The following is a 26,816-nucleotide window of genomic DNA, read 5'->3' as shown; positions in this document are numbered from 1 at the left end:
CCCTTTAATATGTACACTGTCTCAATTGCTTCCTTAATCCATTGTGCAATTGTTGCCTTAGAGGCCACTTCTCTGCGGGGTCTCTGCAAACAACACAAAAAGTCATCTGACTTCTAGCAGTCATTTGTGGCCTCCTAGGTATTTCAAAAGAGCCCTACATACATCTAAAAATCTGAGCTCTTGTTTTTGTCCTTTACATCCTCTTTCCTAAAGCCTGGCAAGGAAACCATTTGATTTATATGAAATTCTGATACTTCCTTCAGTAAGAAAGATAGGACTGGCCTGTTGGTGACCTGTAATTCTGAGATCCTTCTGGCAGAATAAATAGCAACTAATATCACTCTCTTCAATGTAAGATCCTTTATGGATGCTTTCCTCAAAGGCTCAAATGGAGCCCTTGTCAAGACTTTCAGGACCAGATTTAGGTCCCAGGGCAGGATTAGTGGCTTCACTAACAGCCTAATCCGGCATGCCCCTTTCAGGAAGCACATTGTATCTGGATGCAACATATACACAGCGGCGTATAGAATGCAATCTCTAACTATACCCACATTGAGCTCATCGATAGCTCTTTATATAGCCCATCCTGTAGAAATTGCAGAGTAGCAGTTACTTGAAATTTCTTTGGTTGTACATTTCTCTTCCTGTACCGCCATTCAAAAATCTTCCACATTCTAATGTATGTTAGAGAGATTGAAACTTTTCTTGCCTTCAGTAAAGTTGATGTTACCTCTTCTGGATAATCTCTTCTGCTGAGTCTTTTATTCTCAAGAGTCATGCTGCAAGACAAAATTGCACTGGACCCTCCAAAGAAACTGGTTCTTGGTGTAGTACATCTTTCGTGTGACTGAATCTGATTACTTTTCCTAACTTGAGCTTGACTAGATCTGCATAGCAAGGGCATCTTGCCCAATCTGGGGTGACCAGTATAACTGGCCCTGGATGGTCCACAATTCTTCTCACCACCTTTCCTACCATTGGCCAAGGTGGGAATACGTACAGTAGTGTGTTGCTGGGCTACTTTTGTGTTAGTGCATCTATCCCTCTGGATCTCCATTTGTTTTTTTTTTTGGCTGGGATGTCGCCATTAGATCTCACTGGAGTGATCCATTTGGTCACAATTTGGTTGAAGGCTACTTCAGTCAGTTCCCATTTCCCCTGGGTCCAGAATCTGGCATCTTAGAAAGTCAGCTTGTATGTTGAGTGCTCCCGTTATATGAGCAGCTGAAATCTCTTGCAGGTGTACTTCACTCACCTCATGAGGAGCTCCTTCTCCTCCGCTACTTGCAGTCTCTTTGTTCCTCCTTGCCTGTTAATGTGGCATTGTCTGAAAATACCTTAACTGCTTTCCCCTTTACTTTGGGGAAGAAGCTCTTTAATGCACACCTGATTGCTTGGGTCTTCAAGCAGTTCATGAAGAATGACGCCTCCATATGGGACCAGTGTCCTTGTGCCATTTATCCCTTGCAGTGCACCCCCCCCCCCCCCAAGCCAAAAATTTATTTTATTTATTTTATTTAAGATTTTTTTTTTATACCAGTGTTAGTGTGTACATCCCATCAGTTTACATTATAACAGTAGCTTGGAAAATACATTAAACAGGGATGTACATTAAACAGGGGAGTAATAAGGCATGGGCCATGTGAACGAATAGAGAGGCATAGAAATATAGAGTAACTGGCAGAAAGGTTCAGAACCTAAGAATATAAGGTTCAGCGTGCCGATTCCTAACATGTTGCAAATATTAATGTATAACGAGGTAGATAACAATAAACATATGTTAATTATGTACAGGAGTGCATAGACTCCTGACTTTGTGGGGGCCAACATGTCAGCAGGCTGTGCCTGTGCATGAGGGCCCTCATGCACAGGCCCTCATGAGGGCCCTTGCCCAGATATGCTTGCATTTGGATAATTGTAACATAATGTGGGGATTCCAAGCTTACTCCCTTCTTTAGTTTGGTCATCACCAGGCACCACTTTAGACTTCTCTAGGACTGCTCTGTTATCGGTAATGCCTTGTTGTATTCCTGACTTTGTGGGGGCCAGCTTGTCAGCAGGCTGTGCTGCAGAGGGTGCATGAGGGCCCTTGCCCAGGGAACCACCTCTACACTGCGGAGTCTAGAAGCTGTAAATACTGGCACGTCCATAAGGAAGCTGATGTCAGCCTCGCCAGGTGCTGTAGCTTGCTGATCTGTTTCTCTGTTAAGCACTCTTTTTTTTCTTTTTTTTTTCCCTTCAACTTCATCAAACTGGATTCCAAGATAGGTTAATGTTTGAGAGGGCTCCAGCTAGCTCTTGTTCCTGTTCACCACCCATCCCAGCTTCTCCAGCATCTGTATGATCTTGTCTGTCACTTGGCGTCCTTCCAGTAAGGAGTCCATTCTTATCAATCAGTTGTCCAAGAATGGGTGTACGCTTATTCCCTCCCTGCACAGGTAGGCTGCTACCGCTACCACTACTTTTGTGAAGGTCCTGGGAGCTGCGGCTAGTCCAAATGGCAAAGCCTTGAATTGAACGTGGCTTCCTAGTACAGCAAAGTGCAGGTCCTGCTGCTGCTGATGTCTGATTGGACAGAGCCAACGCGGACAGGTACTCTCTTTTTCTTACTGCACTGATCACTGTCTTCAAAGTCTCCAAGCAGAAGTGAAGTATTTTCAAAGACTGGTTCACATCTTTCAGATGCAGAACTGGTTGAGCTGCCCCTTCCTTCCTTGGAACAACAAAGTAAATTGAATATCTTCCTTTTCCTATCTCTTCTCTTGTCACAGGTACCACTGTTTCCAGGTAAAGTAGTCTGTCTTGTTGCCTGTACCACCTCCTTTTTTTCAAATCTTACATGGGAAAAGAACAAAGGCTTCTCTTATTAGGGCTTTTAGCTCCAAGGTGTATCCCCACGCGCGCATGTTATAAAATCGGGCGTACATGTGCGCGCGCTTCTTTTTAAATCTACCCCATATCTGTACATAGAGGTGCATTTTGAGTATAGGGCCATGCTGAAGTGTATTCATTTTTTTTCAAAAGAACACTTAAATATTATAATTGCTGTTCTGGTTCTCATGAGATATTTCTGCATTATGTTTATCTGCACTTGAACTGACTAAAGACAATGAGGACCCTTCCTTTGGTGCACCTTCTGGAAGTACGTTGCTGTAAAGAGAAATGAGAAAACAAGTTTGTTTTGGTTTTTGTTTTTTTTAATAGTTTTCAGAAGAAAAAGTCATGGGAGTCCTAAAATGCTATACTAGAAAAAAAACAACAAACAACATAAAAGAAATTAATCTGCTTACACTTGTCAGAGATAATCAGAGCTAACCTATATTTTTATTCCACAATGCAGGAGATATCCCACTGTTGAGAAGCGAGCAAAAATCTTCAATGGAGAAAGCTACATACATTTGCCAGAGGATGACCTTTTCCTCACAGCATTGTTTACTGAACTTGGTCTGACAGAGCCTGATAAGAACTTTGTGGAGTGCAGAGATAGCTGCTCTCGAATTGATAAGACTTCAGTCTATTCACTTCCTGTCGGAGACGGAAATCTCTGGCCTGTCCTTGCCATTCCAAACAACAATCTGATATATGCCTGCGTTCCACTGGTGGAGCAGTCTCTGAACCCTCTTCCGCCACTCATTACCATTAGTGGAATCTCTGAAGCCTTTACTCTCCTGGCAGGACTATTGGAGTTTGTTAATTCAGGTCAGAAAACAGAAGCTGAGCTCTGTGCAAGAGTGGCTCAGCTTCCTGTTCTGCTCACACAGGCCTGTCCTCTTGGCACCCCAACAGACAGCAATTTGCATGGTCTCCTGGACAGCCATGCTGGAGTTTCTGGGAGTCAGACACAAAAACAACCAGCATGGAAGACCAGCAAATACAAAGGCAAAGCACAGGTGAAAGTCTCTGTTTCAGAAAAAGTGACGTGCATGCAATATGACAGGGGGGACACCACGGATATGTGGCAGGTGCATGGAACCGTTAGCTGCAAGGTGAGAAAATGCTGAAAAAAAAGATCAGTTAGCATAAACCTGAATGTTCCCTTTAACATGGAAATACACTGATTACAAATTAAACTAAGCTTATAACTTACTAGCGGTACCCCGCCACGCGTTGCAGTGGCAGAGTCAGGTTCTTTTCCCTCCCTCCCCCTTGGTCACTCACCCCCCCTTCCCTCCCCTGTCCCCACTCCAACTCTCTCCCCTCACACTCACCTCCCCCCTTATTCTCCCTCCCCTCACTGTCACCTCCCCCCGCCTACTGCCTACCCTTCAGATCAGAAAACCTTTGTCTTTCTATTTCTGTGGGAACCCCCCCCCCACCCTCCTGCCCCGCCCCAAGACCTGGGAAATTAAAATTGTTGGTGCTACATGTGGTCTGTCCCTGGGCGTCTGTGCGCATTATGTAGCCAAATAGGGGAGTGCCTAACCAATTTTGCACTACCAAATTTGTTTTGTGGTCTGGGGAGGGCTATTTTGGTGCATTCCTGAGATCGCGCAAGTTTAGTGTATGTATTTGTGTGTGAACCTCCCCCTTCCCCCAAAAAACAACCCTATGAGAAACGTTCTCTTAAACTAACCACCCCACACTCTCCTGCCCCCCCCCCCCCCCCCCCGAGTTGCCGAATGAATGAAACCTACCCCCCGAGACCTGATAAAAATGTCAGTCGGTGGAGCGGGCATTCAGGAGCGGTCCTGGAGCGATGTATTGTCGTTGGTCCATCGGCTGCGAGCACTGAAACGGGTTCCGACGGCCCTTTGCCCTTACTATGTCATTGGGGTGGAGCAATGGCAGCAGTAGGTCCTCTGACATAGTAAGGGCAAAGGGCCGCCGGCTGCCAGTCCTGAAAATGGCGCCGACGGGCCCTCGCCCTTACTATGTCACATGGGCTACTGCCGCCATTGGTGTCCCCGAGTGGCATAGTATGGGAAAGGGCCGTCGGCGCCATGTTGATTGCTGGCAGCCGACGGCCGTATTGCAGGAGATGTGTCCCGGACCGGTCCTGGCCCCCTGCTGAAGCCTCCCGGACTTCTGTCAGGTTTTGTGTGTGTTGTGAGGGCCTGGGAAGTAAATAAATTTGCCATGTGTGTGGGAGGTGTGAGGAGGGTGGTGGATATATTTTATCTGTAAAGGAAATAGTTATCTTCCGGCGAAAAAAGTGTGCGAATGTGTTAAAATGGAAGTGAAACGTGGACCTGGACTGGCGAAATGATTAGTGTAGCATGTGTTAGTGTAAGGTGTAACAGATGGCGCTTACGTCCAGCAGATGTCGCTGTTTTCTAGAAAAAATCTTTAAACCTATTTTACCTGTCACAGGTGTGACATATCTGTAATGTAAGTACAGAAGAACCTTCCTGTATGCGAAATGAAGGTCGTGTCCAAATTTGAAAGCAATCGGTTCAGTGGTTTCTGAGATTAGCGATTTTGTCCAAACTATTTAACATTTTTATTTATATAGATTTGTATAACTTGTAAGTTCAAAGGTGTACATGACTTGCAATAATGCGCATGACATGAGAACAGTTTTATATCTGAAATGGGTTGTTTTGTGCCTCGTTGGTGTGGAACAATCTTTTTGGTAAGCTGCTCTTTAACATTTAAAATCATTGTGGCTTGACAGACTTTGTTCCAAATTTATATGGCAGGGGATAAAACTACAACTGACCCTTTAGAGGTAGCTAGCACGGGATTTCCCCATTTTAAGCTATAAAACGTAGCATGCCTCTTTCGATCATTGGATGACTGGCTAGTGCACACAACATACATAATGATCTAGAATTAGAAAATCAGATAGTTTGTCGCCTGATTCTTAAATATGTGCTGTCTGCAGAAAAGGATTGTTATTATTGAAGTAGCTTTAACCAGGAAAGCATGGGGTTTTTTTAAGAACATAGATGGCCTTGCTGCATTGAATCTCTTTATACTTATCATTTGTTGGGAATCTGTCATTTCAAATGGGGTGTGATGTTGTATCCAGTTTACAAGAAGTTGGCTAAAACTGGAGCATCTATAGTGAAGAAGCTGCTGATTAAAAAAAAAAAAACAACAACAACAAAAAACGGGTATTGTAGTCTTTTTTTTTTTTTTTTTTTTTTTTTTTTTTAATTTTTGTATTAGCAAGAAGCAAAGAGAGTATTTTTTTGGATATTTGCAAATTCGACATATATTGCATTATCATTCTTCCGAGTTTTATTTGTTCATCTATTTTAACAAGACACTCTATCTGTCTCAGGTCTGCATACATTTCTGAACAACTTGAAATCACAGGGAATTTCTGTGATACTTGCTGATTTGTGGCAGAGAGATCTTGTATTCCCTTAAATGAGACCATACTGAAGTGAACAACGATGTGCAAATTGAAAATAATCTAATGCAAAAATCACTTAGTTTGACAGAACTACAAGTAATGGAAGAGTAGGAGAAGCATATCACTTATGGATACAGTTTTCATGCCAGTGCCCCATTACTATCAGCCAGCTTCTTCCTACTGTTAAATAACAGTGCAAATCACTGTTTCCTTATTTTTTCATATTTTGCAAATAAAATACTTGATTTAATAGAATGCAGCAAGTGTGAATGGCGCCTGATATAAATGTATTGCCCAAATCTTGACTTGAGTTTTAGAAACTGATGAATAAATATTCAAATATCGGACTACTTATCTTGAAAATAGTACTTAATATTCAGTCAACTTATTTGGCCACTGCCCGATGCTGGCCGCATATTTTTTTTTTAACTTTTTATTTATAGTTTCAAAATAACATACAAGTATAACTGGTAAGGCAAATTAAGCCAACCTTATAGTAAGAAAATCTTCACATAAGGAAAAAAAGAAAACACGAAAAATTATTACAATATAACCATATGTGCTAAGACAGTCCCAAAATAAGGAGGAAGAGAGCCAAAACAAGAGAGAGAGAAAAAACGAGGAAAATATTTTCAATGGAAAAACTCTTCCAAGAAGACATCTCCTTCATACATTACAAAATAGATACCAACCCCATCCTGCACTAATCCCCCATTCAAGAGACATTACTTTGATCTGCAACCTAGAATCTAAAAAGGACTGAAGCTGGGAAGGTTAAAAAAAACCAAAACATATCTTTCTGAAGAAATATAAATTTAACATGGAAAATGCAATAAAAAAAACGTGCGCCTAAACTAATGGCTGCATTATGCCTAGAAAGGAATTTCTTCCTTCTTCCTTGAGTCACTCTAGAGAAATCAGGGAACCACCCAAACTGGCCGTGTTTCAACAATTCCTTTTCTGGGCAATTGTTCTAATGCTGCTTCTCTTGCCCGAAATCCCATAGTTGTAATCTGGCTCCTCTGGAATAACATGGGATATATGCAGTGGCTATCTGAAAGTAAACCCATCAGATGTAGGCATCGCCTGAGGAACAAATGTAGAAGAACATAACCACTCATTTATCAAATTAGAGAGAATCAATCAAGATCTTCATTCAGCATCCAGAATTGTTCCCTGTAGTGTAACCTCACGATTCTGTCACCTCCTCTCTTGGGCCAAACACTTGTTCAAGTACCATTTGTGAAATGCTTCTCCTACTCGTTCATTAATTTACTAGTGGTTAACATTGGAAATGTAGTTGTATCAGGCAACGTGATTTTTCATTGCCTTAAGTGTATCTATATATAAAACTTCAGAGAACATCAAGCTAAGGGAACTTTAAATTTGCATTTTCCATGCACACTTTTTTTTTTTTCTCCATTGAGAGCTTGTAAAGCTGGGATTGTAAATTCTGACAGATGTTTAAAATATGAAGCTGAAGGCACTTTATACCATTGACTTTGGGTGTGTCCTAAAATTCTGTTTGGGGAAAAAGCGGCTCATGAGTTGGGTGCAGTAACTGGGAGGAGAATACTGCTTTCAGTGGGACTTTACCTGCTGAATCATCTAACTTAGAGGTTCCCAAACAGTGCTGGAGGACCCCCAGCCAGTCGGGCTTTCAGGATATCCTCAGTAAATATGCATGAGATAAATTTGCATACAACGGAGACAGCATATGATTAAGTCTCCTCTTTAATTGTAGGAATGTCTGGCTCCATTCGGGCAATGTAAGTCTTTGTAATGTCATTTATGAACTCTCCAGGTTGGGTTTGTTAAATGTTGTATGGGGTTGCAAAGGGATTCACTTGCTTGCCAGATTCTGTAAAACATTGTTTCCTGTTATTTGTATTAAGTGGCGTGATCATGAATACAAAAGCTGAACCATGAAATCATTTTGCAATAAATGAAAGGGACTGGTTTTGTCTCCTTTTTGAAGTTTGACTCACCGGCTTGTTTTAAGAATTGTTTGGGGTTTTTTTCCAATCTGACAATACAGAAGTACACATTGTATAGAATAATGTACAACCTGTATCAAACCAACATTTTATTTATACTTTGTTAGTGAGCTTGGATAAGGAGCTCTCCTGTAAGTCCCCTAATCCCTGTGAGCAGCCACATTCACATATTAATTCTAACTGGTCTCTGCTGACCATGAGTTGGATGCACTGAAGGGTTTTTTTAAAGCTTTTTTTTCCTCCATAGACTTAGAATGGGGAGAATTCCTTTGGGAATCAGGCCCTTTGTGTCTATGGAAAAAGTTTATTACATCTGGGACACTTTTTGTATTGGTATCGTTCAAACTGGAGCCCAAAAGAAACTGATTTGGGAATCCAGTAGAGGGATTCTGTTAAAGGTGTGTATGTGTGTGTGTGTGTGTGTGTGTCAGGGTACTAGTATATTAGTGCTGGAGAAATCCAGATCCTTTGAAGGTTGTACCTCCTGTTACTGGGCCAAAATACAAAATTTATCTAAAGGGGATGATGCACTCAGGCTTGGCTTACCAGACCGCACAGGTTCTGTCCTCAGATGTGTGCAGAGGAAAAGATAGATACATAGTCTGCTTTCCAGTTTGGGAATTTTGCTGGGTAACTTCCTGTTTTATTGTTTTTTCAAGTGCGATTTGGAAGGTGTAATGCCACATGTGACTGTCAGCCTGAATCTTCCTGCCAATGGCTCCCCTCTTCAGGATATCCTGGTTCATCCTTGTGTGACATCCCTGGACTCTGCTGTTCTCACTTCTAGCAGTGTTGATTTAGCTGATGACTCTGCATTTAGTGGACCCTACAAATTTCCATTCACGCCACCTTTAGATTGGTTCAGTTTGTGCTACTACACATCACAGGTAAACACTTTCTGTCCTACAAGGCTATATTCTAAATTCAACTCTAAAACTCTGACTCTCCCAGGTTAAAGCACCATTAAGCTTTAACCCGTACGCCCTATGGTATCACTTCATATTTATTTTCTGCCTTATCTTCTTTCCAGCTTGTTGCAAGCTTCCAAGTTCTCTTCCCTGTTGATTGTAACTTTTGACTCATTCCTACCTACTGTTTATCTTTCGTTTACTTGAATAGTTACCCCAGTTTTATTCTTGTTAATTGTAAACCGATCCGATATGGTTATTTACTATGAAGGTCGGTATATAAAACTGTTAAATAAATAAATAAATACATTTTGGTCTGTGATATCTAATAAGCATGCCATCGGATAACTTTTATATTGTGTGAGGGCAAGGAGAGAGAAGGGTTAATATTAAACCGAAACACCATTTGTGTGTGAATGACTTAAAATTGGGATTTAGAAAAACCTCTTTGTGTAGCTCAAACATTATATTAAAGTGCTGCGGTTTGCCTTTCCTGATCCCCTGTGGTTTGATAAGCCATGTCCTTCCTACAAATCTAGTAACAGGTGCCAAGTTCTCATGTTCCTTAGAGAGACTGAGTCTGTTGCTAATTTTGAGGTTTTGACAATCTCCAATAAGGGGGATTTGTTTAGTCTATAACCCTCCCACTTTTTTGAATTTATGCCTATCAACTTTGAGGTTTTATTATCTTTTAATGCTGATTTGAATAATTTTATAGTTTTAGACAATTTTAATCTGTATGTTGATGCTTGTTCATTGTCTGCTAGTGGTTATTTCTTGGTTTGAGTCTTTTTTTTTTTTTTAACCGCATGCTTTCAAAAGGTTGTATGTTTAGTGCATAATTCTTTATTTCCTTTCTTGACCAGTGCACTTCAGGTTTGGCCCTGTCAGCAATTCTTTTGAATATCTATGTTTTTCCTTTGCCAAGTATTATTTATTTATTTCCAAATTCTTATATGCCACCTGCACAGATACCAGACCTGATCAGAGCAATGTGCAGCATAAAAATACAATAAAATCACATTACTAGAAAATCAAACAAAAATTAAAAGTATCAAAAAAAATCCCTAGATGTGGGCTATCGTCTTTATACGGACGACATCCAGTTTTTTGTGCCTATTCAACATTCTGTGCGTCTCACGTTAGATAAGATCACTAACTACTTGAGAACAATTAAGGGTTGGATGTTGGCAAATAAGCTGGTACTGAATATGAATAAAACATAAATTTCCTAGCGTGTAGCCAGATGGACTCAGGACCAATGGGTATTGTGCTCTCCTGATAGCAGATGGGAGACTGAGTCAGATTTCAAAGCTGACGTCAGCCTACATATACCTGTGCAGCATACTTAGCTCTTCAGTATTTCTCCGTCACCATAGCAGATGTGGACACTATCCCAAACAAGAATAGTGTTGCATTTACAGCAAGAAAGAAGAAAGAAAATTTACCTTAAGAGAGCCCCGCTTCTCCTGCGGTGAAAGCTAACGGTCTCTCCCCCAGCTGAGACTTTCCTGAGGTCGATTCTCGATATCCCTCAAAGGCAAGCCTTGGTCCAATGGCCGAATCCCGGCATGGACTTAGCCCCCAAGGTGGCTGAAAGGCAGTGGGTGCAGATTTGAGCGTGGCGGTGAAGGTATTTCCCTCTCCCCCCGCAGCTGGAGACTGCCCGGCAGATGACCGGTAAGCACCGAGACCAGGTAAGGTAGGAACCTTACTTCTAAGTCTCCGGTCTCCAAGGCTCAAACAGCCGTACCGTCCTTCCTCTGACGAGGTTTAAATCGGGTTGAGCAGCCCTCCTTTGGGTCAGGTCCCGATTCGGTGCGAGGGTCCACACACGTGGAGACCCTCCAGGGGCGTCGCCATCTTGCCTTCGGGGTCGTTGGCGCCATTTTCCCCCTCTGGTATGTGCGGGGCAGGCCGGAGGCCGAAGCGCCTAACTTAGGTGCTTAACTATGATGTGCACAACTGGGCGCACGCACAATTAGGCTGTATGCACAACTGGGCGCATAACTGTGCCATGCGCACAAACTCCATTGCCCGCATGCACAGCTTGTGCGCACTTCGTGCGCATAACTTCTGTGCATCCAACTGTGTGAGTCCACCCCTCCCTTTGGAATTCCTGAAATTCATTTGGCGCAGGGCGGAGAGGAAGGGAGGGCTGATGGACTTCCCCTCCCCTCCTTTCGTTTCATTTGGGCATGCTGGATGTTGGGAGCTGCTGTTTTTTCGTGGGGTGCGTTGACCTTCCCCTCGCATTCCTTTGTGTTGAGCTCTGTGTCTGCACACGCTGTTCCGTGGGCGTTACTGTCTTGGCATTTCTTTGTGTTCTGCAGTGAGGGGTCGGGGCGTGGTGTCCGCGACGCTCACAACTAAGTGCATCCACGCGCACAACTCCACTCACGGGCAAGTTCCTAAGCCCTATACGTGCACAAATATTGGCACTGCCATCCAAGAAAGCCAAGGGACCCTTCCTTTGCCCAGCCTGCCACTTAAGAGCTGTGTAGCCTGGATTGGAATCCCTCCTGTGCAACAATGCGAACAGAACCAGGGAGAACCAAATCAAGACCGTCTACAGCCAGGAGAGGGATCAGATACCACGGATGATGGCATCCCGGACCTAAGTATCTCCAACTCAGCGCCCCCACAGGAAAATTCAACAGGGAATTTCTCCTTCTTCCAGGGAGTCTGTTTCATCCTCTGAGGTATCTGGATCCCCAGAGAGGCTCTTAGTTAGGAGAGGCATGTCTCGAGAAGCCCGGGAGGCGCTGGGAAGTACTTGTGCTTCCGGCTGGATTTGAGTCAGGTGGACAGCAGGGGCTGGTTGTGCCTGGACAAAGGTTTGCAGCCCTTTGAAAAATTCCACCCAGGAGAAGGTTCCTGGATCCATGTTGAATTTGGTTTCCAGGGAGCCTTCATATCTGTTATCAGTCTCCTATACTCTGCCACAAGTGCCCAACTCTTGATAAACGGAGCCCTGACTAAGGACTTTTTACTGCAACGCGGGACACTGCAGGGCTGCCCCCTTTCTCCTATGCTCTTTATACAAACTCCGGAGCCTCTTTTGCGTACCATTCAAGAAAATGCCAATAACGCGGGCATGCGACTGGGCCCCAGAGACTTCAAGGTTGCAGCCTTTGCTGATGATTTACTGGTCCATTTGATCAACCCAGAAGTCTCTTTAGAAGTATTGATGGAAGAATTTCCTAACTTTTTGGATTATTTTCTGGATTTAAACTTAATGTGACAAAATCTGAGGTCCTGGCGCACCCCGCACATTTTCAAGCACTCTGGGGTCAACGATTCCTCTTTCATTGGGCGGGTGACTCTTTCCGTTATCTTGGTATTCAAATGTCTACATCCTTGGCCCGGATCTATGATCTTAATATTCTCCTACTGCTCAAAACTCTTAAAGATAAGTTGTTAGGTTGGATGGAATTGTCACTGTCAGTAACGGGACGTATTAATCTATTCAAAATATCATTTGGCCTCATTGGCTTTACATCCTGCAGACACTGCCGCTTACCCTACAGAAACGAGACATACGCTTGATTTATGCCGTGCTATCACGCTTTTTATGGAAGCGGAAGAGAGCACGGATTTCTTTCACTCAGCTGGTGGGCACTTGGCAACAAGGTAGCCTCGGTCTCCCAAACATTGAACACTATAACATGGCTTGCCTTTTACAGCATGTCGGAGACTATCTTCTGGCTTCTACCCACTTTACTCCTCTAGATGGAGAGACCAAGTTCCTTAAACCCCTGACTCCGATCTTTCTACTTCCTGCCCGCAGGTCTCAGCTTCCTCCAACCTTACGAAGTAATAATCGGATCAGAACCCTATGTAAAGCCTAGACCTATATTTGTGCCAGCCTGCAACAGGATCCACGGACCTCTGTTTACCTGCCGCTTTTAGGCAATTTAGACTTTCTCCCCCGTATTCAGAGCCCGATCTTCCGTCAATGGATGCGAGCAGGCATAACATCTATATCACAGCTTCTTGACTCCCAGAGGACCGTGGTTCCCTTTCAGGCGCTACAAACGCAATATAATCTCTCCTCTAAAACTTTTTTTGCATATCTTCAAGTGAAACACTATATTTCTTCCCTGCAAAAAACCCACTTCACTGAGACTTTTGTAGATAACCTTGAGGAATTGATGCAGGTGGAATGCAGGGGGAAGGTGGGTGTGTCTTGCCTCCGGAAGGCACTGGCCAAGCTTAAAATGGCATTTTGTCCTCCTCTATCGTGGGCTGGAAGGCTGACCTGCCCACCCTGATGGAGTTCTTGGTCTTGGGATCTTTCAAGCGCATACCTGAGTTAACAGAGGCTGCTAACCTAAGGAAATGCAATATTAAATTCTTCATCGGGCATATCTCCCACCATGTGGGCTTTTTCGAGCAGGGTTGTTGGATTCTGACTCCTTCGGTAAATGCCAGAGTTGTAAGGGTACACTGGGGCACAGTTTCTGACCTGTAAACCCATTCAAGTTTTTTTGGGGAAAAATCCGGCTGCATTTATCATCTCTAATCAAGCAACCAGTGGTCTTTACGCTGGAGGGGGTACTCTTCGATGTACCTTCTTCCTTCCTAGACCGGGGAAGAGACAGAAGCCTCTTGATCCATAAAGCATGTCTGGTAGCAAAATGGCAACACACTCAGAGACAATATCACTATTATAAATACAATATTATTTTTTTATTCAAGCAATGTATACAAACATCTATCTAGACATTTTAAAATCTGACTGAACCATACCATACCCACACATTCCTCATTCATACCTTTAAAACAACATATAACAAATACATGTAAACATAGTCACTTCTAACACTTTCTTTTATGTATATATGTAAACAAATGTTCAAAAGCTTCTTTTATCTACTTATGACTTGATATTCATTCTTCATAAATCTTTTTATCACATGCTTCTTTCCATTGGGTTTCAAGATGTATCTTGTCCGTCCGACAAAGATATCTTCGTTTCTCCCTTACACAAGGGTTTCCTCAGGGACTAACCCAAAAAACTCTAACGCAATTGCACTTCTTAAATAATCCTTCAGTTTCTTTTCCTAAAAAGAAAACAATTACATAACCTTCCACATTCAAAAATGTTTTACAGATTCAACTACCTCCTCTAATGCTGCCCAAACTCACTTACAAACCGCTTATACTTTTATATCACCTTCAATCCGATATATCAAAACCATGGACTTGAAAATTGTTTAACCAACGACAGTCTCTTCAATAGGTCTCTCACATATCTACATATCTACAAATCAAACACAGGATCAAAAAACTAAACTACACAAATCTTACCTCCTTCACCATATCCGCTCACTACCGCCCTGTTGAATACTCACGTTAAACCGGAACTGACGTCCTCACCATAATTCATCATACATAACACTGTGTGATCTCTACGCCATTACCCCCTCTTAATAAAGCCGAACTCATCAGCTGCACTATATAAATCAATAATATAATTCACCTGATCTCAATGTCCTTACCCCGCTTTTCAAGTTTTTTGACCAAATGAACTGACCAATTACCTATACCTTCTGCTCTAAAAAAAAAACGCATTCCACTCGATAGGACCATTTAAACCGCCCGGCGCAGTTGTACCCCAATTAAAGATAAAACGACGTTCTATCTTCCTCAGCATTAAGGACACATTCCCACCATTCCGCAAATCTAATTTTTTAATGACACAGAATTTTATATCCTCCACAGTATGTTTAAGCTCCATCCAGTGGTCTACCAGACCAAAATGGGCCATCCTGCTGCACTGGTGTAAATCAGAACCCCCCAGCTTTTGGTTATGGAGAAATAAAATTCATGCCGTAGTGCAAATGGAGAACCAATCCACTGCAATATCTTTTAAACGTATCTTTTATAAGTGTCTGGCATCCCTATCTCCGAACACTATCCCCTAGGGGGCTAGAAGTGAACTAATTAACTACCCATAGATGCAATCTAAATGAGATTTCGAGCTTGATTAAAAAAGCTTATGTTACTTTGAAGAGAGGGGCTGGGGGGAGGGGAGGGCTATATCTGTTCTAAAAAATGTTATGACCGTTGTACTATGGTAGTAGGGTGTATCAGAAACCAAGCACTCTACTATGTAACAGTCCGATACAGAAAACCCTGCGGGAGAGCCAGCAAGCACCCGCACTCCCGACGCACGCCCAGGCCACTCTCCTGGGCATGTGATTCAGAAAAAAAAATATTCAAATGAGGGCCTGCAGTAAAAGGAGGCGCTAGGGACACTAACACGTCCCTAGCGCCTCCTTTTTGACAGAAGCGGTGGCTGTCATCGGGTTTGACAGCCGCCGCTCAATTTTACCGGCATATCGCTATGATATTAAGTCGGAGGGTGTACAGAAAAGCAGTTTTTTCTGCTTTTCTGTTCACTTCCCTGGTGCCGGCTGAAATTAAAATGTGCGGCTTGGCGGCACATTTTACTTTCTGTATCGCGCGGTAATAACTAACAGGCCCATCAACATGCATTTGCATGTTGCCGGCGCTATTAGTTTTGGGGGGGGGGGGTTGGACATGCGTTTTCCACGTGCTATCACCCCTTACTATATAAGGGGTAAAAATAGCGCATCCAACCGGGGGCTGACAGTGCGCTGTATCGGCCTGTAAGTGATGTTCACGATTTTGATTTAATAAAAAGATTTGATATAAATAACATGCATTTGCTTTGTCTGTCTGGTGCACATAATCTCCTTAATTATTTAACCTACAGCCAACAAATTTTCAGGATAGGTAGACTTATATACAAGCTAGAAACAGAAATAATGTTTTCCCATAAACTTGTCCAGAAAGAAAACACATGACATTTTCCTATTAAACTGAGTAGAAAATTTCTGGTACGAAATGCTCTTCATTTTTTTTTTTCTTGTTTAACATCATCCAGAAAATTTTGGAAGAGAATTTTGAATATTTTTTTCCAGCTGGTTTATTCAATTTTAATGGAATTGGTCAGCTGCTCCCTGTGATTTAATTTATTAATTCAAATTTATAAGTGGCCTGCTTCCCAGTTCGGACTGCAGGTGATACTTAAAACAGTCCAAAACTGACTTCTAGCTGCCAAGAGTTGACATTTCATAGATAAATAACTTTTTCCTCAGGGTGGGGTTCGGGAGGTTCTAACTGACCAGTTATTTAAACTCAGGTTTGAAAAGTAATAATATTCAGTTTCTGTACACAAACATTGGATCTTATTCAATAATTTTTTCCATTAGCATAGAATGGGAAAAAAGTCCTTTTTACATGAGGCCCATTTTCCTGAATTTCAGCAAAGAAGTGACAGGAGTGGATTCATTTGTGCTGACTTTTTATCCTCTTTTCTTCAGGTCCCTGTACCACCCATTTTGGGATTTTACCAGTTACAAGAAGAAGAACTGAAGTTAAAAGTAACGGTCAATTTAAAACTTCATGAAAGTGTAAAAAATGGGTTTGAGTACTGTGAAGCTCACATACCCTTTTTTAACAGGTAAAAATGGTAAAATGCTAAAGTCAAAGATTAGGGAGAGCATGGATCGATGAGTTGCCTATGATATACTGTACAAAGCCCTCCACCATGAGGTCACAAGAAAAAATCTGATCCAGAGCACTGTAGTCATGCAGTGCCTTGTGCAAAATTATTTGGTGGGCAAACAGTCCAGTTCCAAGTGGGCAGGTGTCCACATCACTTTTTAATCTTTTGAGCTTAGCAGAGTGGTTCGGGTTTGAATAGAAATCTTTTTCCAGCTGTAGATTGTGTATTTCTAGTTCAGGATTTTAGATTTGCAGTGTTCCAGGAGCTATGTTCAGTCCTGCCATGCTGAGCCTTTCCCATCCATAAACTAAGAGCTTCGATTTAAGTGATTGAAAAGTTATCCCATTTCGCAGGCACACAATTTTATTAAGACCACTATTGGCAGGTTTGGAAGCATACTCTGATGTTCTAACCTCAGTGACAGTACTGTAACATAACTGATTATTCTTAAATTGAACATAAGAAATTGCCATACTGGGTCAGACCAAGGGTCCATCAAGCCCAGCATCCTGTTTCTAACAGTGGCCAATCCAGGCTACACGTACCTGGCAAGTACCCAAAAACTAAGTATATTCCACGCTACCTATGCTAGTAATAGCAGTGGCTATTTTCTAAGTCAACTTGATTAATAGCAGGTAATGGACTTCTCCAAGAACTTATCCAAACCATTTTTAAACCCAGCTACCCTAACTGCACTAACCACATCCCCTGGCAACAAATTCCAGAGCTTTATTGTGCGTTGAGTGAAAAAGAATTTTCTCCGATTAGTTTTAAATGTGCTACTTGCTAACTTCATGGAATCCTTTTTTTGTCAGAAAATACAAATAGGTTAGTGTTAGGGCAGACATGAGTATGAGCCACAACTTTGGGTTCTTAAAATCAAATGGCATCGACAGGGAAACTCCAAGACCTATACAGAAAAGAATATGAACCGGCTGCATATTCCTGTCATTCAGAACAAAAGAGTTAAGAGGGCAGTTTTCAAAAGCCATTTACCTGGATAGATGGCCTGCATCAAAATTGCCTGCCCTGTACTTGCGTCAAAGTATACACGAGGATCAGCCACGCATGTACTGTTACCCATAGCCTGGCTCAGAGGCAGGCTTAGTTCGGAAAAGACAACGCCACACTTAACCTTTCGCGTTTTCAGAACTCTGTGTGTCGTGCTTCAGGGGAAAGGGTATCTACAGAAAAGGTGACTGCAAGTCTGTACCGGTTTCTTTTCCTTAGGCAGTTTTCAGAGAGGAAGTATACGTACACTTTCCCATTGAGAACTGGTGCCTAGTCTGTGGGGGGAGGTAGTTTTAGAAGTTACCCCCTTTATGCGAGTTGGTTGAAAAGCTTTATTATTCTTTTTAATTTATCAGGAATATTAACTGTGCGCAGCAGGGTAAAACACTTACATTTTCTAAGCAGACATGTATGTAAGTGAATGCCCGCGTGTATGCACAACCCCATCCACGCAAAGTTGCATCAGCTCGATCAAGGGCCTAACTTGTGCAGGTCACCAGAGGCGCAAGCATTGTAAAATCTAAATGTGTGCGCATAAATCCTAATTTATGCCCCCACCAGAACGCCTCTTGCCAGTTTGCGTAAAAGCATGTGTGAAACCTGGTTATGCATGCACTTTTAATGCAAACTGAGCCCCCCAGGCTATTTTAATAGAGCCATTTGCATACATAAAATCAGGTTTTATTTGCATAAATGACTTTTAAAAAAAAATTCAGCCCTAAAATTCCATCTTTTAGGCTATAACATTAGAACCAATGTGTAAATTGTCATTTTAAAGTACAAAGGTGTCTGCTTAAATAGCTAGTTGTCTTAGTTTTCATGAATTGCTGATATATCTAATATCCTAATATGAAATCGTTTTGCAGCAAATTACACTGTTTACGGGCAGGATCTGTATTAGTGAGACCTCTGTGTTGGTACTATAATACATTTTGCTTTCTTTGATCAGGTATTTGGTTGATGGATATTTGCACTGCTCCGTCGTTAGTCTTTTTTATATTTTTGTGCTATAGGGGTTCGATCGCACACTTTGAGCACAAACTTAGTTTTGGTCAATTGGAAGTATTACGAGAGAAGGGCTCATTGGTTTGGATCATTGGTGAGTAAGTGCACTTTTGTTATTATTTCCTTACCATTACATTTCAGTTAGTTTTTGTATTCTTGCTTCATTGGAAATATTTTGTTTTTCAGGTCAGAAGTTTCCAAAATCTCTGGAGATTTCTCTTACTGGCACTGTGACTTTTGGTTCAGTGAGCCATCTTCAACAGCCATGTAATCCTATTTGTACTGGGAACACGGCCTATGTTAAAGTAAGCTGTAGTTTTCAAGTATTTTCATTTTCTTTAAAAATAAATGGGGCTTTCCCAAGTCCTTCCAGTCCCCCTTCCGCACCAAGACAGCTATGGGTCATGGGCAGAGCCCAGCTGGAGCTTCCCCAGGTCCTTCCAACCATCCTCCCTTTCCTCAAAAAAAACCCATGGGGCTTGGACCTACTTGGTTTGGCAGAGCTGATCCCGGCAGGGACCTCACTGGCCCTTCTCGCCCCTCCCCCCCCCGAAAAAAAATTTGTTGGGACTGAGGATCTCCCTGGCTCCCACTTATCTCTTCTGTGGGGGTTGCTGGTGAAGAAAGAGACAACAGCGATGCCCATTGACTCCTGCCCCTAGCCACATACTTTAAAAATGGTGCAGCCAGCCCTGAGAATGACACAAAAGTAATGTCACTTTGGAATCATTCTTGGGGCTCAGCCCAGTCAGGTAGGCCCAGTCTTGTTGATTTCTTTGAAGAGCGGAAAGGAGGACAGAGGGTCCCAGAGAGCCCCCGTCAGGGCTCAGCCCTGGTACTATAGCTGTCAAGGGGGGGCAGAGAGGAGTTGAAGGCCTTGGGGAGGCCTCATTTTTGCTTCTTGTTTTTGTTATGGTTTTTGTTTTTCTTTTAATGTTTATTTCCTTAACTTCTTGCTAGACTAGTCGTCATGTTTGAATTTCCCCCTCCATAGCTGATGGAGACAGAGGACACACCTTTCTTATGACCTCACTGTGGGTTATAAGGAAGGTGTGGTCCAAAGGTTTTGCCAGTAATATCTGTCTCTGGCAACTGCAGACTTTTGAGGACAAATCCCAGAGCCTGGATGTGGCCCTGACCTGGTTAAGTCTCTGTTTCTTCTGGGACCAACACCTCTAGCGGTTGATTCTCCAATTGGAAGTGGTGTTCTGGGGTTTTCCTTGGTTGAGCCTCTGGGGACAATCCCTGTACCCTAAGGTTTTGGACCTCAGAGGAACCAACGGGAGTGAAGTCCCTAAAAAAAAAAAAAAAAAAAGGGGTGGGGGGGGGAGAATGGGCCAACAGGACTGCTTTCTCTATTGCTACCTCCTCTTCTTCTTCACTATCTTGGTGGAAGGTATAGAAGGAAAAAAGAAAGGAACAGCAGAGCTCTAGCAGCAGTAAGTGAAGCATCAGGAGGGAGCCGGGACTGTAGCAGCACGGTCTTGGAGGTGGTGAGTACCAGCAAAGCCATTTTTTGTCAGGAAGGGAAATCAGCAGTACAGCATTTTTTTTTTTCTGTAGAGCAGGCAGGAACTGAGGGCGATTAAGTTCAGCCATGGCAATAAAACTGACACCAGGCCCGCTGGAAGAGAGGGCAGTAATTAAAACATGCTTAGAATGATGCAGGAGGAGGGAGCAGTTGCTCAACATTGTGGCATGTTTCTCGGGATGGCGTCCATGCATAGAGGCAGGACGTATTCCATGTGTGGGGCTAAGCAGATCCTAAATGTTTCAGGCTTCATTTGCCCCATTTGTGAAGGGGAGCTTAGCAGGGAGCCTGAGGAGGAAGTCAGTAACACAGCCCTTCATCCAAGGGATGATCAATCAAAAGCAGAATCCCTGATTGAACCAGGGCAGGTGCCTTTAATGCAAAGCAGCCCTGGACCCTTTGGAGAATTGCACCCTCCTCCCCCTCCCTATGGAAGGGGCATCCTCAGTGCAAGGTCAATGTCTGCAGGGCGCTTGTTACCTCAGTCATTACAAGTGAGCTATAGGAAATCCTAGCAAGGAACCTTCACCCCAGACTTTATTATGGCAATACATAAGGCATACATGGCCATGCATAGATCTGTAGAACCTAGGACATCTGATTCCCCAGGATTCAACTTTCACCCTAGAGGGACAGCAAGCAGTATCCAAGGGATGGATTGAAGCTTTCCCCTACTGGCCTTACGGTGACCCAGAATTCTGGGGAAGTGTCATGGTCCAGGTGTGAGTCACCCCAGGAGTTTCCTAATGGCTCACAGGAGGAAGAGGAGCTCTCTTTGGAGGAAGATGACTCCACCACAGTCTGTTTCTTCTGGAAGGAATTGCTGCATAGCACCCTGAGGTGCATGGTTCTTATGGAATGGAATACCCTGCAGAAGAGGATAAAAGGGGGAAGAATGTTAAGTAAAATTTACTCTCTCTCCTTAGAGGAAAGGAATAACCTCCTTAGATTTGCTTGGGTTGTGATATTCAAGACCATGATTCCTGTAGGAAGGGGGTTCAGCATTAAAGAACCCCCAAGACAGGAAGACAGAAGCAGTTCTTAAATAAGCCTTCATGACAAGTGCAATGTCATTACAGGCATACGTTTGTGGTGGCCATGTGGCCCAGACTGCTCTGCGGTGGCCCCAGCAGCTCCCCGAGAGCCCAAAAACAACTTGCTTGGAGTCAGCCATAGCATTTTTAGCAGACAACATGTATGATCTGTTGAGAATGTCTTCCAGGGCACTGGCCTCAGATGTAGTGGGTAGAAGACTGCAGTGACTGCATAACTAGGTGGCAAACTTGGCATCAAAATCTCAGTTCTGCAAGCTGCCCTTTAAGAGAACTCTACTTTTAAGGAAGAATTTGGAAAAACTGGTAAAGGAATCAAACCCCCAGAGAATTTTGAGGGTAAAAACCTGTCAGGGTCATGGAGTTTCAGGTCCCAACAGTTCCAGGGTTGACGCAGATACAAGCCCGCGAGGCCCTTCAGACATGCAATATACTATAGGAATCAGCCCATTTGTGAGGCAACAAGAGCAAAAACAGAGCCACCCGCAGCAGCAGATGGCGACCACCCAACCCAATGACTCTCAGCGGGTGCCTCTGGCAGTGGTCCCAGTAGGAGGGTGCCTGCTAGGGTACTACACAGAATGGGCCTGAATCACCTCAGACCAATGTACAAGACCAGTCCCGGGGGCCTTTGTAGCTTTCCTATGTACCTCCCCTCTGTACAGTCAAGGGGACACACAAAATTACAGCTCCTTCAGGTAATTATCTCAGCACCCCCACAAAAGAAGGGTTAGGTCCCTTACTCAATTTATTTCATTGTTCCAAAAAAAGACAGCTATTTCTGCCCAGTGCTGGACCTGATAGAGGTGACCCATTTTCAAATGGAAACATTATAATCCGTACTAGCTTAGTAAGGCACAGGGAGTATCCAGCATCACTGAACTTGGCAGAGGCATGTTTCCATATTCCCAATTCAGGTATCTCACCAGAGCCTTTTGAGGAGCTGCATGTTAGGCAAGTATTTCCAGTTTCAGGCATTGCCCTTTAGCCTAGCGATAGCCCCCAGAACCTTTACCTAGGTCATGGTGATGGTTGCAGCAGCCCTAATCAGTCAAGTGCATCATGATGCACCCAAGTCAGCCCCAGAGAGCCACTGAACCTCCAAAACAGTGGTCTGCCTCCTGCAGCAATTGGGCTGGGTAGTAAACTTCTCAAAGAGCAAGATCGAACTGTCTCAGATGTTGGAGTTTCTCAGCACTCACTTCGACACAAGAGAAGGGGCAGTTTTTCTCTGACACCTAGCAAGATGTCTAAATTAATAAACCAGTTACTGTCCTTTCTGGCTCAGGAAGCTCCCAGGGCATGGGACTACCTATATTTACTGGGCTAATGGATCTAGGCCCGTGGACCAGGCTTCACACGTGGCCACTCCAACTGGCCCTACTATCATGTTGGTCATCCTTCTCCCAAGACTACCAGTGCAGACTTCGTAGTAAGTAAAAAGCAGTCTGACCTGGTGCACTCAACCCTCAAATCTTCAGAAAGGGATAAGCCTAGAACCACCCAACTAGATCTTGATCACAACGAATGCCAGCCTGGGAGCATAGGGCAGACACTGGTCAAGAGAAGAAGCAACAAGCTATTGGCTGGCTCTTCAGCACTTTCTACTGCTGGTAAGAGGGAAGCCAGTCAAGTACTATTGGGCAATGCTACAGCAGTAGCATATGTCAGCTGAGAAGATGATACTCACAGCCACTCGCTGGCTCAGGAAACAGCCAGCCTCTTTGAGTAGGCGGAGGAGCATCTCCTCCACTTCTTAGCTTCCTGTATAGCAGGGAAGGAGAAACAACAAGACCATTTTCTCAGCAGGAGCAGGCTGGATCCAGGAGAATGAGCACTGGGTCCAGAAGCCTTTCAAATGATAATGGATCGTTGGGTTCCCCCATGTGCAGACTTAATGGCACCATGAACAGACATGTTTTTCAGTTGCAGAGCTGGGGTCCAGTGACACAGATGCACTTCTGTGCCCATGGCCAAGGGTCAGCCCCCTGTATGTCTTCCCACCATGGCCACTTGTGAACAAGACAATAAAGAAGATAGAGAATCATCCATATTTGGCCATCCTAGTAGCCCCAGAGTAGCCGAGGAGACCTTGGTATGCAGATCTAGTAAGACTGCAGGACAAAACCCTGCTAAGTTTCAGGAAGCGAGGTCTTCTCTGGCAAGGTCCGGTTCCAGTGGAAGACGAGTCTCCATTCTCTCTTTTGGCTTGGCCCTTGAGATGGCACACCAGCAAAAGAGAGGTTATTCCTCTTATGTGATTTCAATGATGTTAAAGGCACAGAAGTTCTCCACTTCTCTAGTCTGTCAGGATTTGACAAATGTTTGAGAACTTCTGCAACACACAGGAGTTTTCCCCCTGGAGAGCAGATATCTCAAGAATACTCGACATTCTGCAAGCCGGATTGGATAAAGGGTTGGCCCTCTGTTCCCTAAATGTTCAGGTAGCAGCTATTTCATGCTGTAGGAGCCGAATTGGGGCATCTTAATAGCAGGGAACTCAGATATAGGGTGTTTTCTTAGAGTGGTAAGGTTCATCAGGCCTCCATTCCGCCCACTAGCTCCCCAGTGGAACCTTAATCTGATATTAAGGATCTTGGTCAAGCCACCAAGCCAATAAAGCAAGCATCTATTAAGTACCAGTTGCTAAAGACTGCTGTTCTAGTAATGATCTACTCAGTACAGCCTGTCTCAGAATTTCAGGCCCTGTCATACAGGGATCATTATTTAATATTTTCGCAGTTACCTTTTGCTTCATTCCCATCCTTTCTGCTCAAGGTAGTCTCTGCATTTCATACAAATCAATCAGTATCCCTTCCTGCCTTCAGTGGAGGTGACTATCAGGGAAAAGATAAGAGCCTGCACCTTCTGGTCATACGGCCTATGCTCCTGAAATCTGAAAGTAACAAATGCCTTTAGGAAAACAGACAACTTATTTGAATTAACTGGCAGCCCCCAGAAAGGAAAGGTAGCCTCCAAGGCCATCATAGTCAGGTTAATCAAGGAGGCAATATCAGGCTACCATGCTATCAGGTAAACATACCCTGGGCAGCACTCCGAGCCCACTCTAAAAGGGCACAGATGTATTCCTGGGCAGAGGCAGCTTCAACCTCCCCCAAAAGAAATCTGTAGGGCAGCTATCTGGTCATCCTACAGACTGGATATACAGAATGAGGCAGTTGCTGCCTTTGGGGCAGGAATCATAAAGAGAGCCCTGCCTTCCTCCCACCCATTAAGGAGTAGCTTTTGTAAATCCCATACATGATGACTAGTGTAACAGGAAGATAAGGAAGGTTAAATTATTCTTACCTGATAATTTTCGTTCCTTGAGTCCTGCTAGACCAGTCCAGAGCCCACCCAGGAACTCAGGGTTGGGAAGAGCATAAACAATAAAAAACACTTTTACTACCCTAATGGTGTTTGGTCTCTCTTTCTATCGCTGTACTTCTTACCTCACTCAGAACCGTCTTGTGGGCCCTATCATATATTTAAGGGGGGGGGGGAAGGAAAGGAGGAGTTATTTACAGTCACAGGCCTCTAGCAGTAGGCTGCTGGTGTCAACCTTGGACTACACCTCCCTCATAGCCCACAGTGAGGTCGTAAAAGAGATGTGTCCTCTGTCTCTGTCAGCTATGGAGGTGGAAGTCCCATTCGTGGCGAGTGGTCTAGCTGGACTCAAGCAAAGAAAATTATCAGATAAAAAGAATTTAACCTTCGTTTGAGGAAACAATGAAAACCTAAATATTTGTTAAACAAACTAGAAAAAAATCTCCAAAACAAAATATGAACCAAAATGAATGTCTTTGGGCTGCACATCCCTAACTTACATCATCATTTAAAAATCATGTGTTCTGACATGATTCATATTACTAAACACATTTGCTGTATAATGAATAATATTAATGTTGTTGTGGTCTGTGGGTCTGTTTCATATTGTTTGCATCCACTGATATTCACTGGAGATGGTCCCAGCATTAGACCATTTACCAGTTTTTCTGTTTCTGGCAGATTCACAGCTCTGGCACTCTCTTCACTCTCACGGAGACATTGTGTACTGATGCGTATAATAGAGTGAGTCAACAAACCAGAAGTGGCCACATCATTCAGAGTTCAGTATACCTTAAAGCCGGCTGGTGTACTGCTGTTAGAGGAGATGGAGTTGTGCACTACTCTCCTGAAAAATAATTACCTGGCTACAACTATTTTCTGAACTCTGAATGATATGGCCCCTGAAGCAGCCCCTGTTTATGGATGAAACTCGGCCCGAGTCGGGCAATCTTATCACATGATTAATAAAATCTTCTTCTTCTGACACTGATCCTATTTCTGGCTTGTTGGCATCTCTGCTGCATTGGATCGGCTTCCGTGGTGTTGTTTTTTTTTTGGGGACCATCCCTATATAGAGTGTGTGGCACAGGTATTACTCAAAGGTAACATATAGATTAACCCACAAATAGCAGTTGTTTTTCAGGCCGTGTGGGTTGGCTATAGTTGCGATTCTGATCAATTTAGGCTCTGAGAAGGAGGGAGGGAGGAAGGGAAGGATGGTGCCCTCTGATGCAAGAGTGACCTTTGCTGGTGCAGGCCAGTGCTAAGAGTTTCTGTCTTAAGTGGTCCTGTCACCACTAGACTTTCACGAGTGAGGGAACATAAGTTGCCAAAGTCAGTTCTCTTGGGAGAAAAGGATTTTATTTATTTTTTATTTATTTGCAGTTTTTATATACCGACATTTGTTTAGTAACCTCACATCGGTTTACATTCAACAAAAAGTTGCAGCAGTACTAAATAACAGGAGGTTAGCACCAGTGCATTACAATTAATGAATAAACTAAGTAAAGAGGGGGGTGGAAAAAAGGTGCAAAAAGATACAATACGTGAAAAGAGCTACAAGGAATAATGCTATGAAGTGGGACAAAGAAAGATAATTGTAAAATACCTTAAGCGAAGAGCGTTACAAGGCAAAATGCCATATATTTATTTATTTATTTATTTAACACTTTTTTATACCGACCTTCATAGTAATAACCATATCGGATCGGTTTACATTTAACAAGGGTATAACTAAAGCGACAACTAAAGTAATTAAACAATAGAGGTGAATAAGGCAAAGTTACATTCAACAAGAGTAAAGAACTTGGAAGCTTAAATAGCTGGAAAGAAGGTAAAGGCAGGTAATAATTATGAAATACAATAGAGAATACGGGTTAAAGCTAAAGCGCTTTAACCTGGAAGTGCCAGAGTACATCGTTCATGAAGATAAAAGACCATCCAGGTCCAAGTAAGAGTAAGGGCGGCTAGTGATTGTCTGGGGGATCAGAGAAGGCTTGGTGAAAGAGCCACGTCTTGAGTTTTTTTCTGAATGTTAAAAGGCAGGGTTCCAATCTGAGGTCTGATGGGATGTTATTCCAGATCGATGGGCCTGCTATCGAAAACGCTCGGTCTTTGGTCGAGGAGAGGCGTGTGGCTTTAGT

At 43.3% G+C, this 26,816-nt stretch overlaps 1 protein-coding gene across 2 annotated transcripts in view; it reads left to right on the top strand.

Moving 5' to 3' along the window:
- The window catches only part of AP5M1 (adaptor related protein complex 5 subunit mu 1), a 34,252-nt gene that overhangs the window by 1,178 nt on the left and 6,258 nt on the right, over nucleotides 1-26,816 (top strand). The window contains exons 2-6 of one of the 2 annotated variants that reach the window (XM_029598245.1): nucleotides 3,341-3,986; nucleotides 8,958-9,185; nucleotides 16,562-16,701; nucleotides 18,771-18,856; nucleotides 18,949-19,067. In XM_029598245.1, coding sequence (XP_029454105.1) covers nucleotides 3,341-3,986; nucleotides 8,958-9,185; nucleotides 16,562-16,701; nucleotides 18,771-18,856; nucleotides 18,949-19,067 — 1,219 coding nt within the window. Of the gene's footprint in view, nucleotides 1-3,340; nucleotides 3,987-8,957; nucleotides 9,186-16,561; nucleotides 16,702-18,770; nucleotides 18,861-18,948; nucleotides 19,068-26,816 lie in introns of both variants that reach the window. The other variant, XM_029598246.1, reaches the window with a different exon arrangement.

The sequence above is a fragment of the Rhinatrema bivittatum genome, chromosome 4 (genome assembly GCF_901001135.1).
Source record: "Rhinatrema bivittatum chromosome 4, aRhiBiv1.1, whole genome shotgun sequence".
NCBI lineage: Eukaryota > Metazoa > Chordata > Amphibia > Gymnophiona > Rhinatrematidae > Rhinatrema > Rhinatrema bivittatum.
This window is presented reverse-complemented; position numbering and strand designations above follow the sequence as displayed.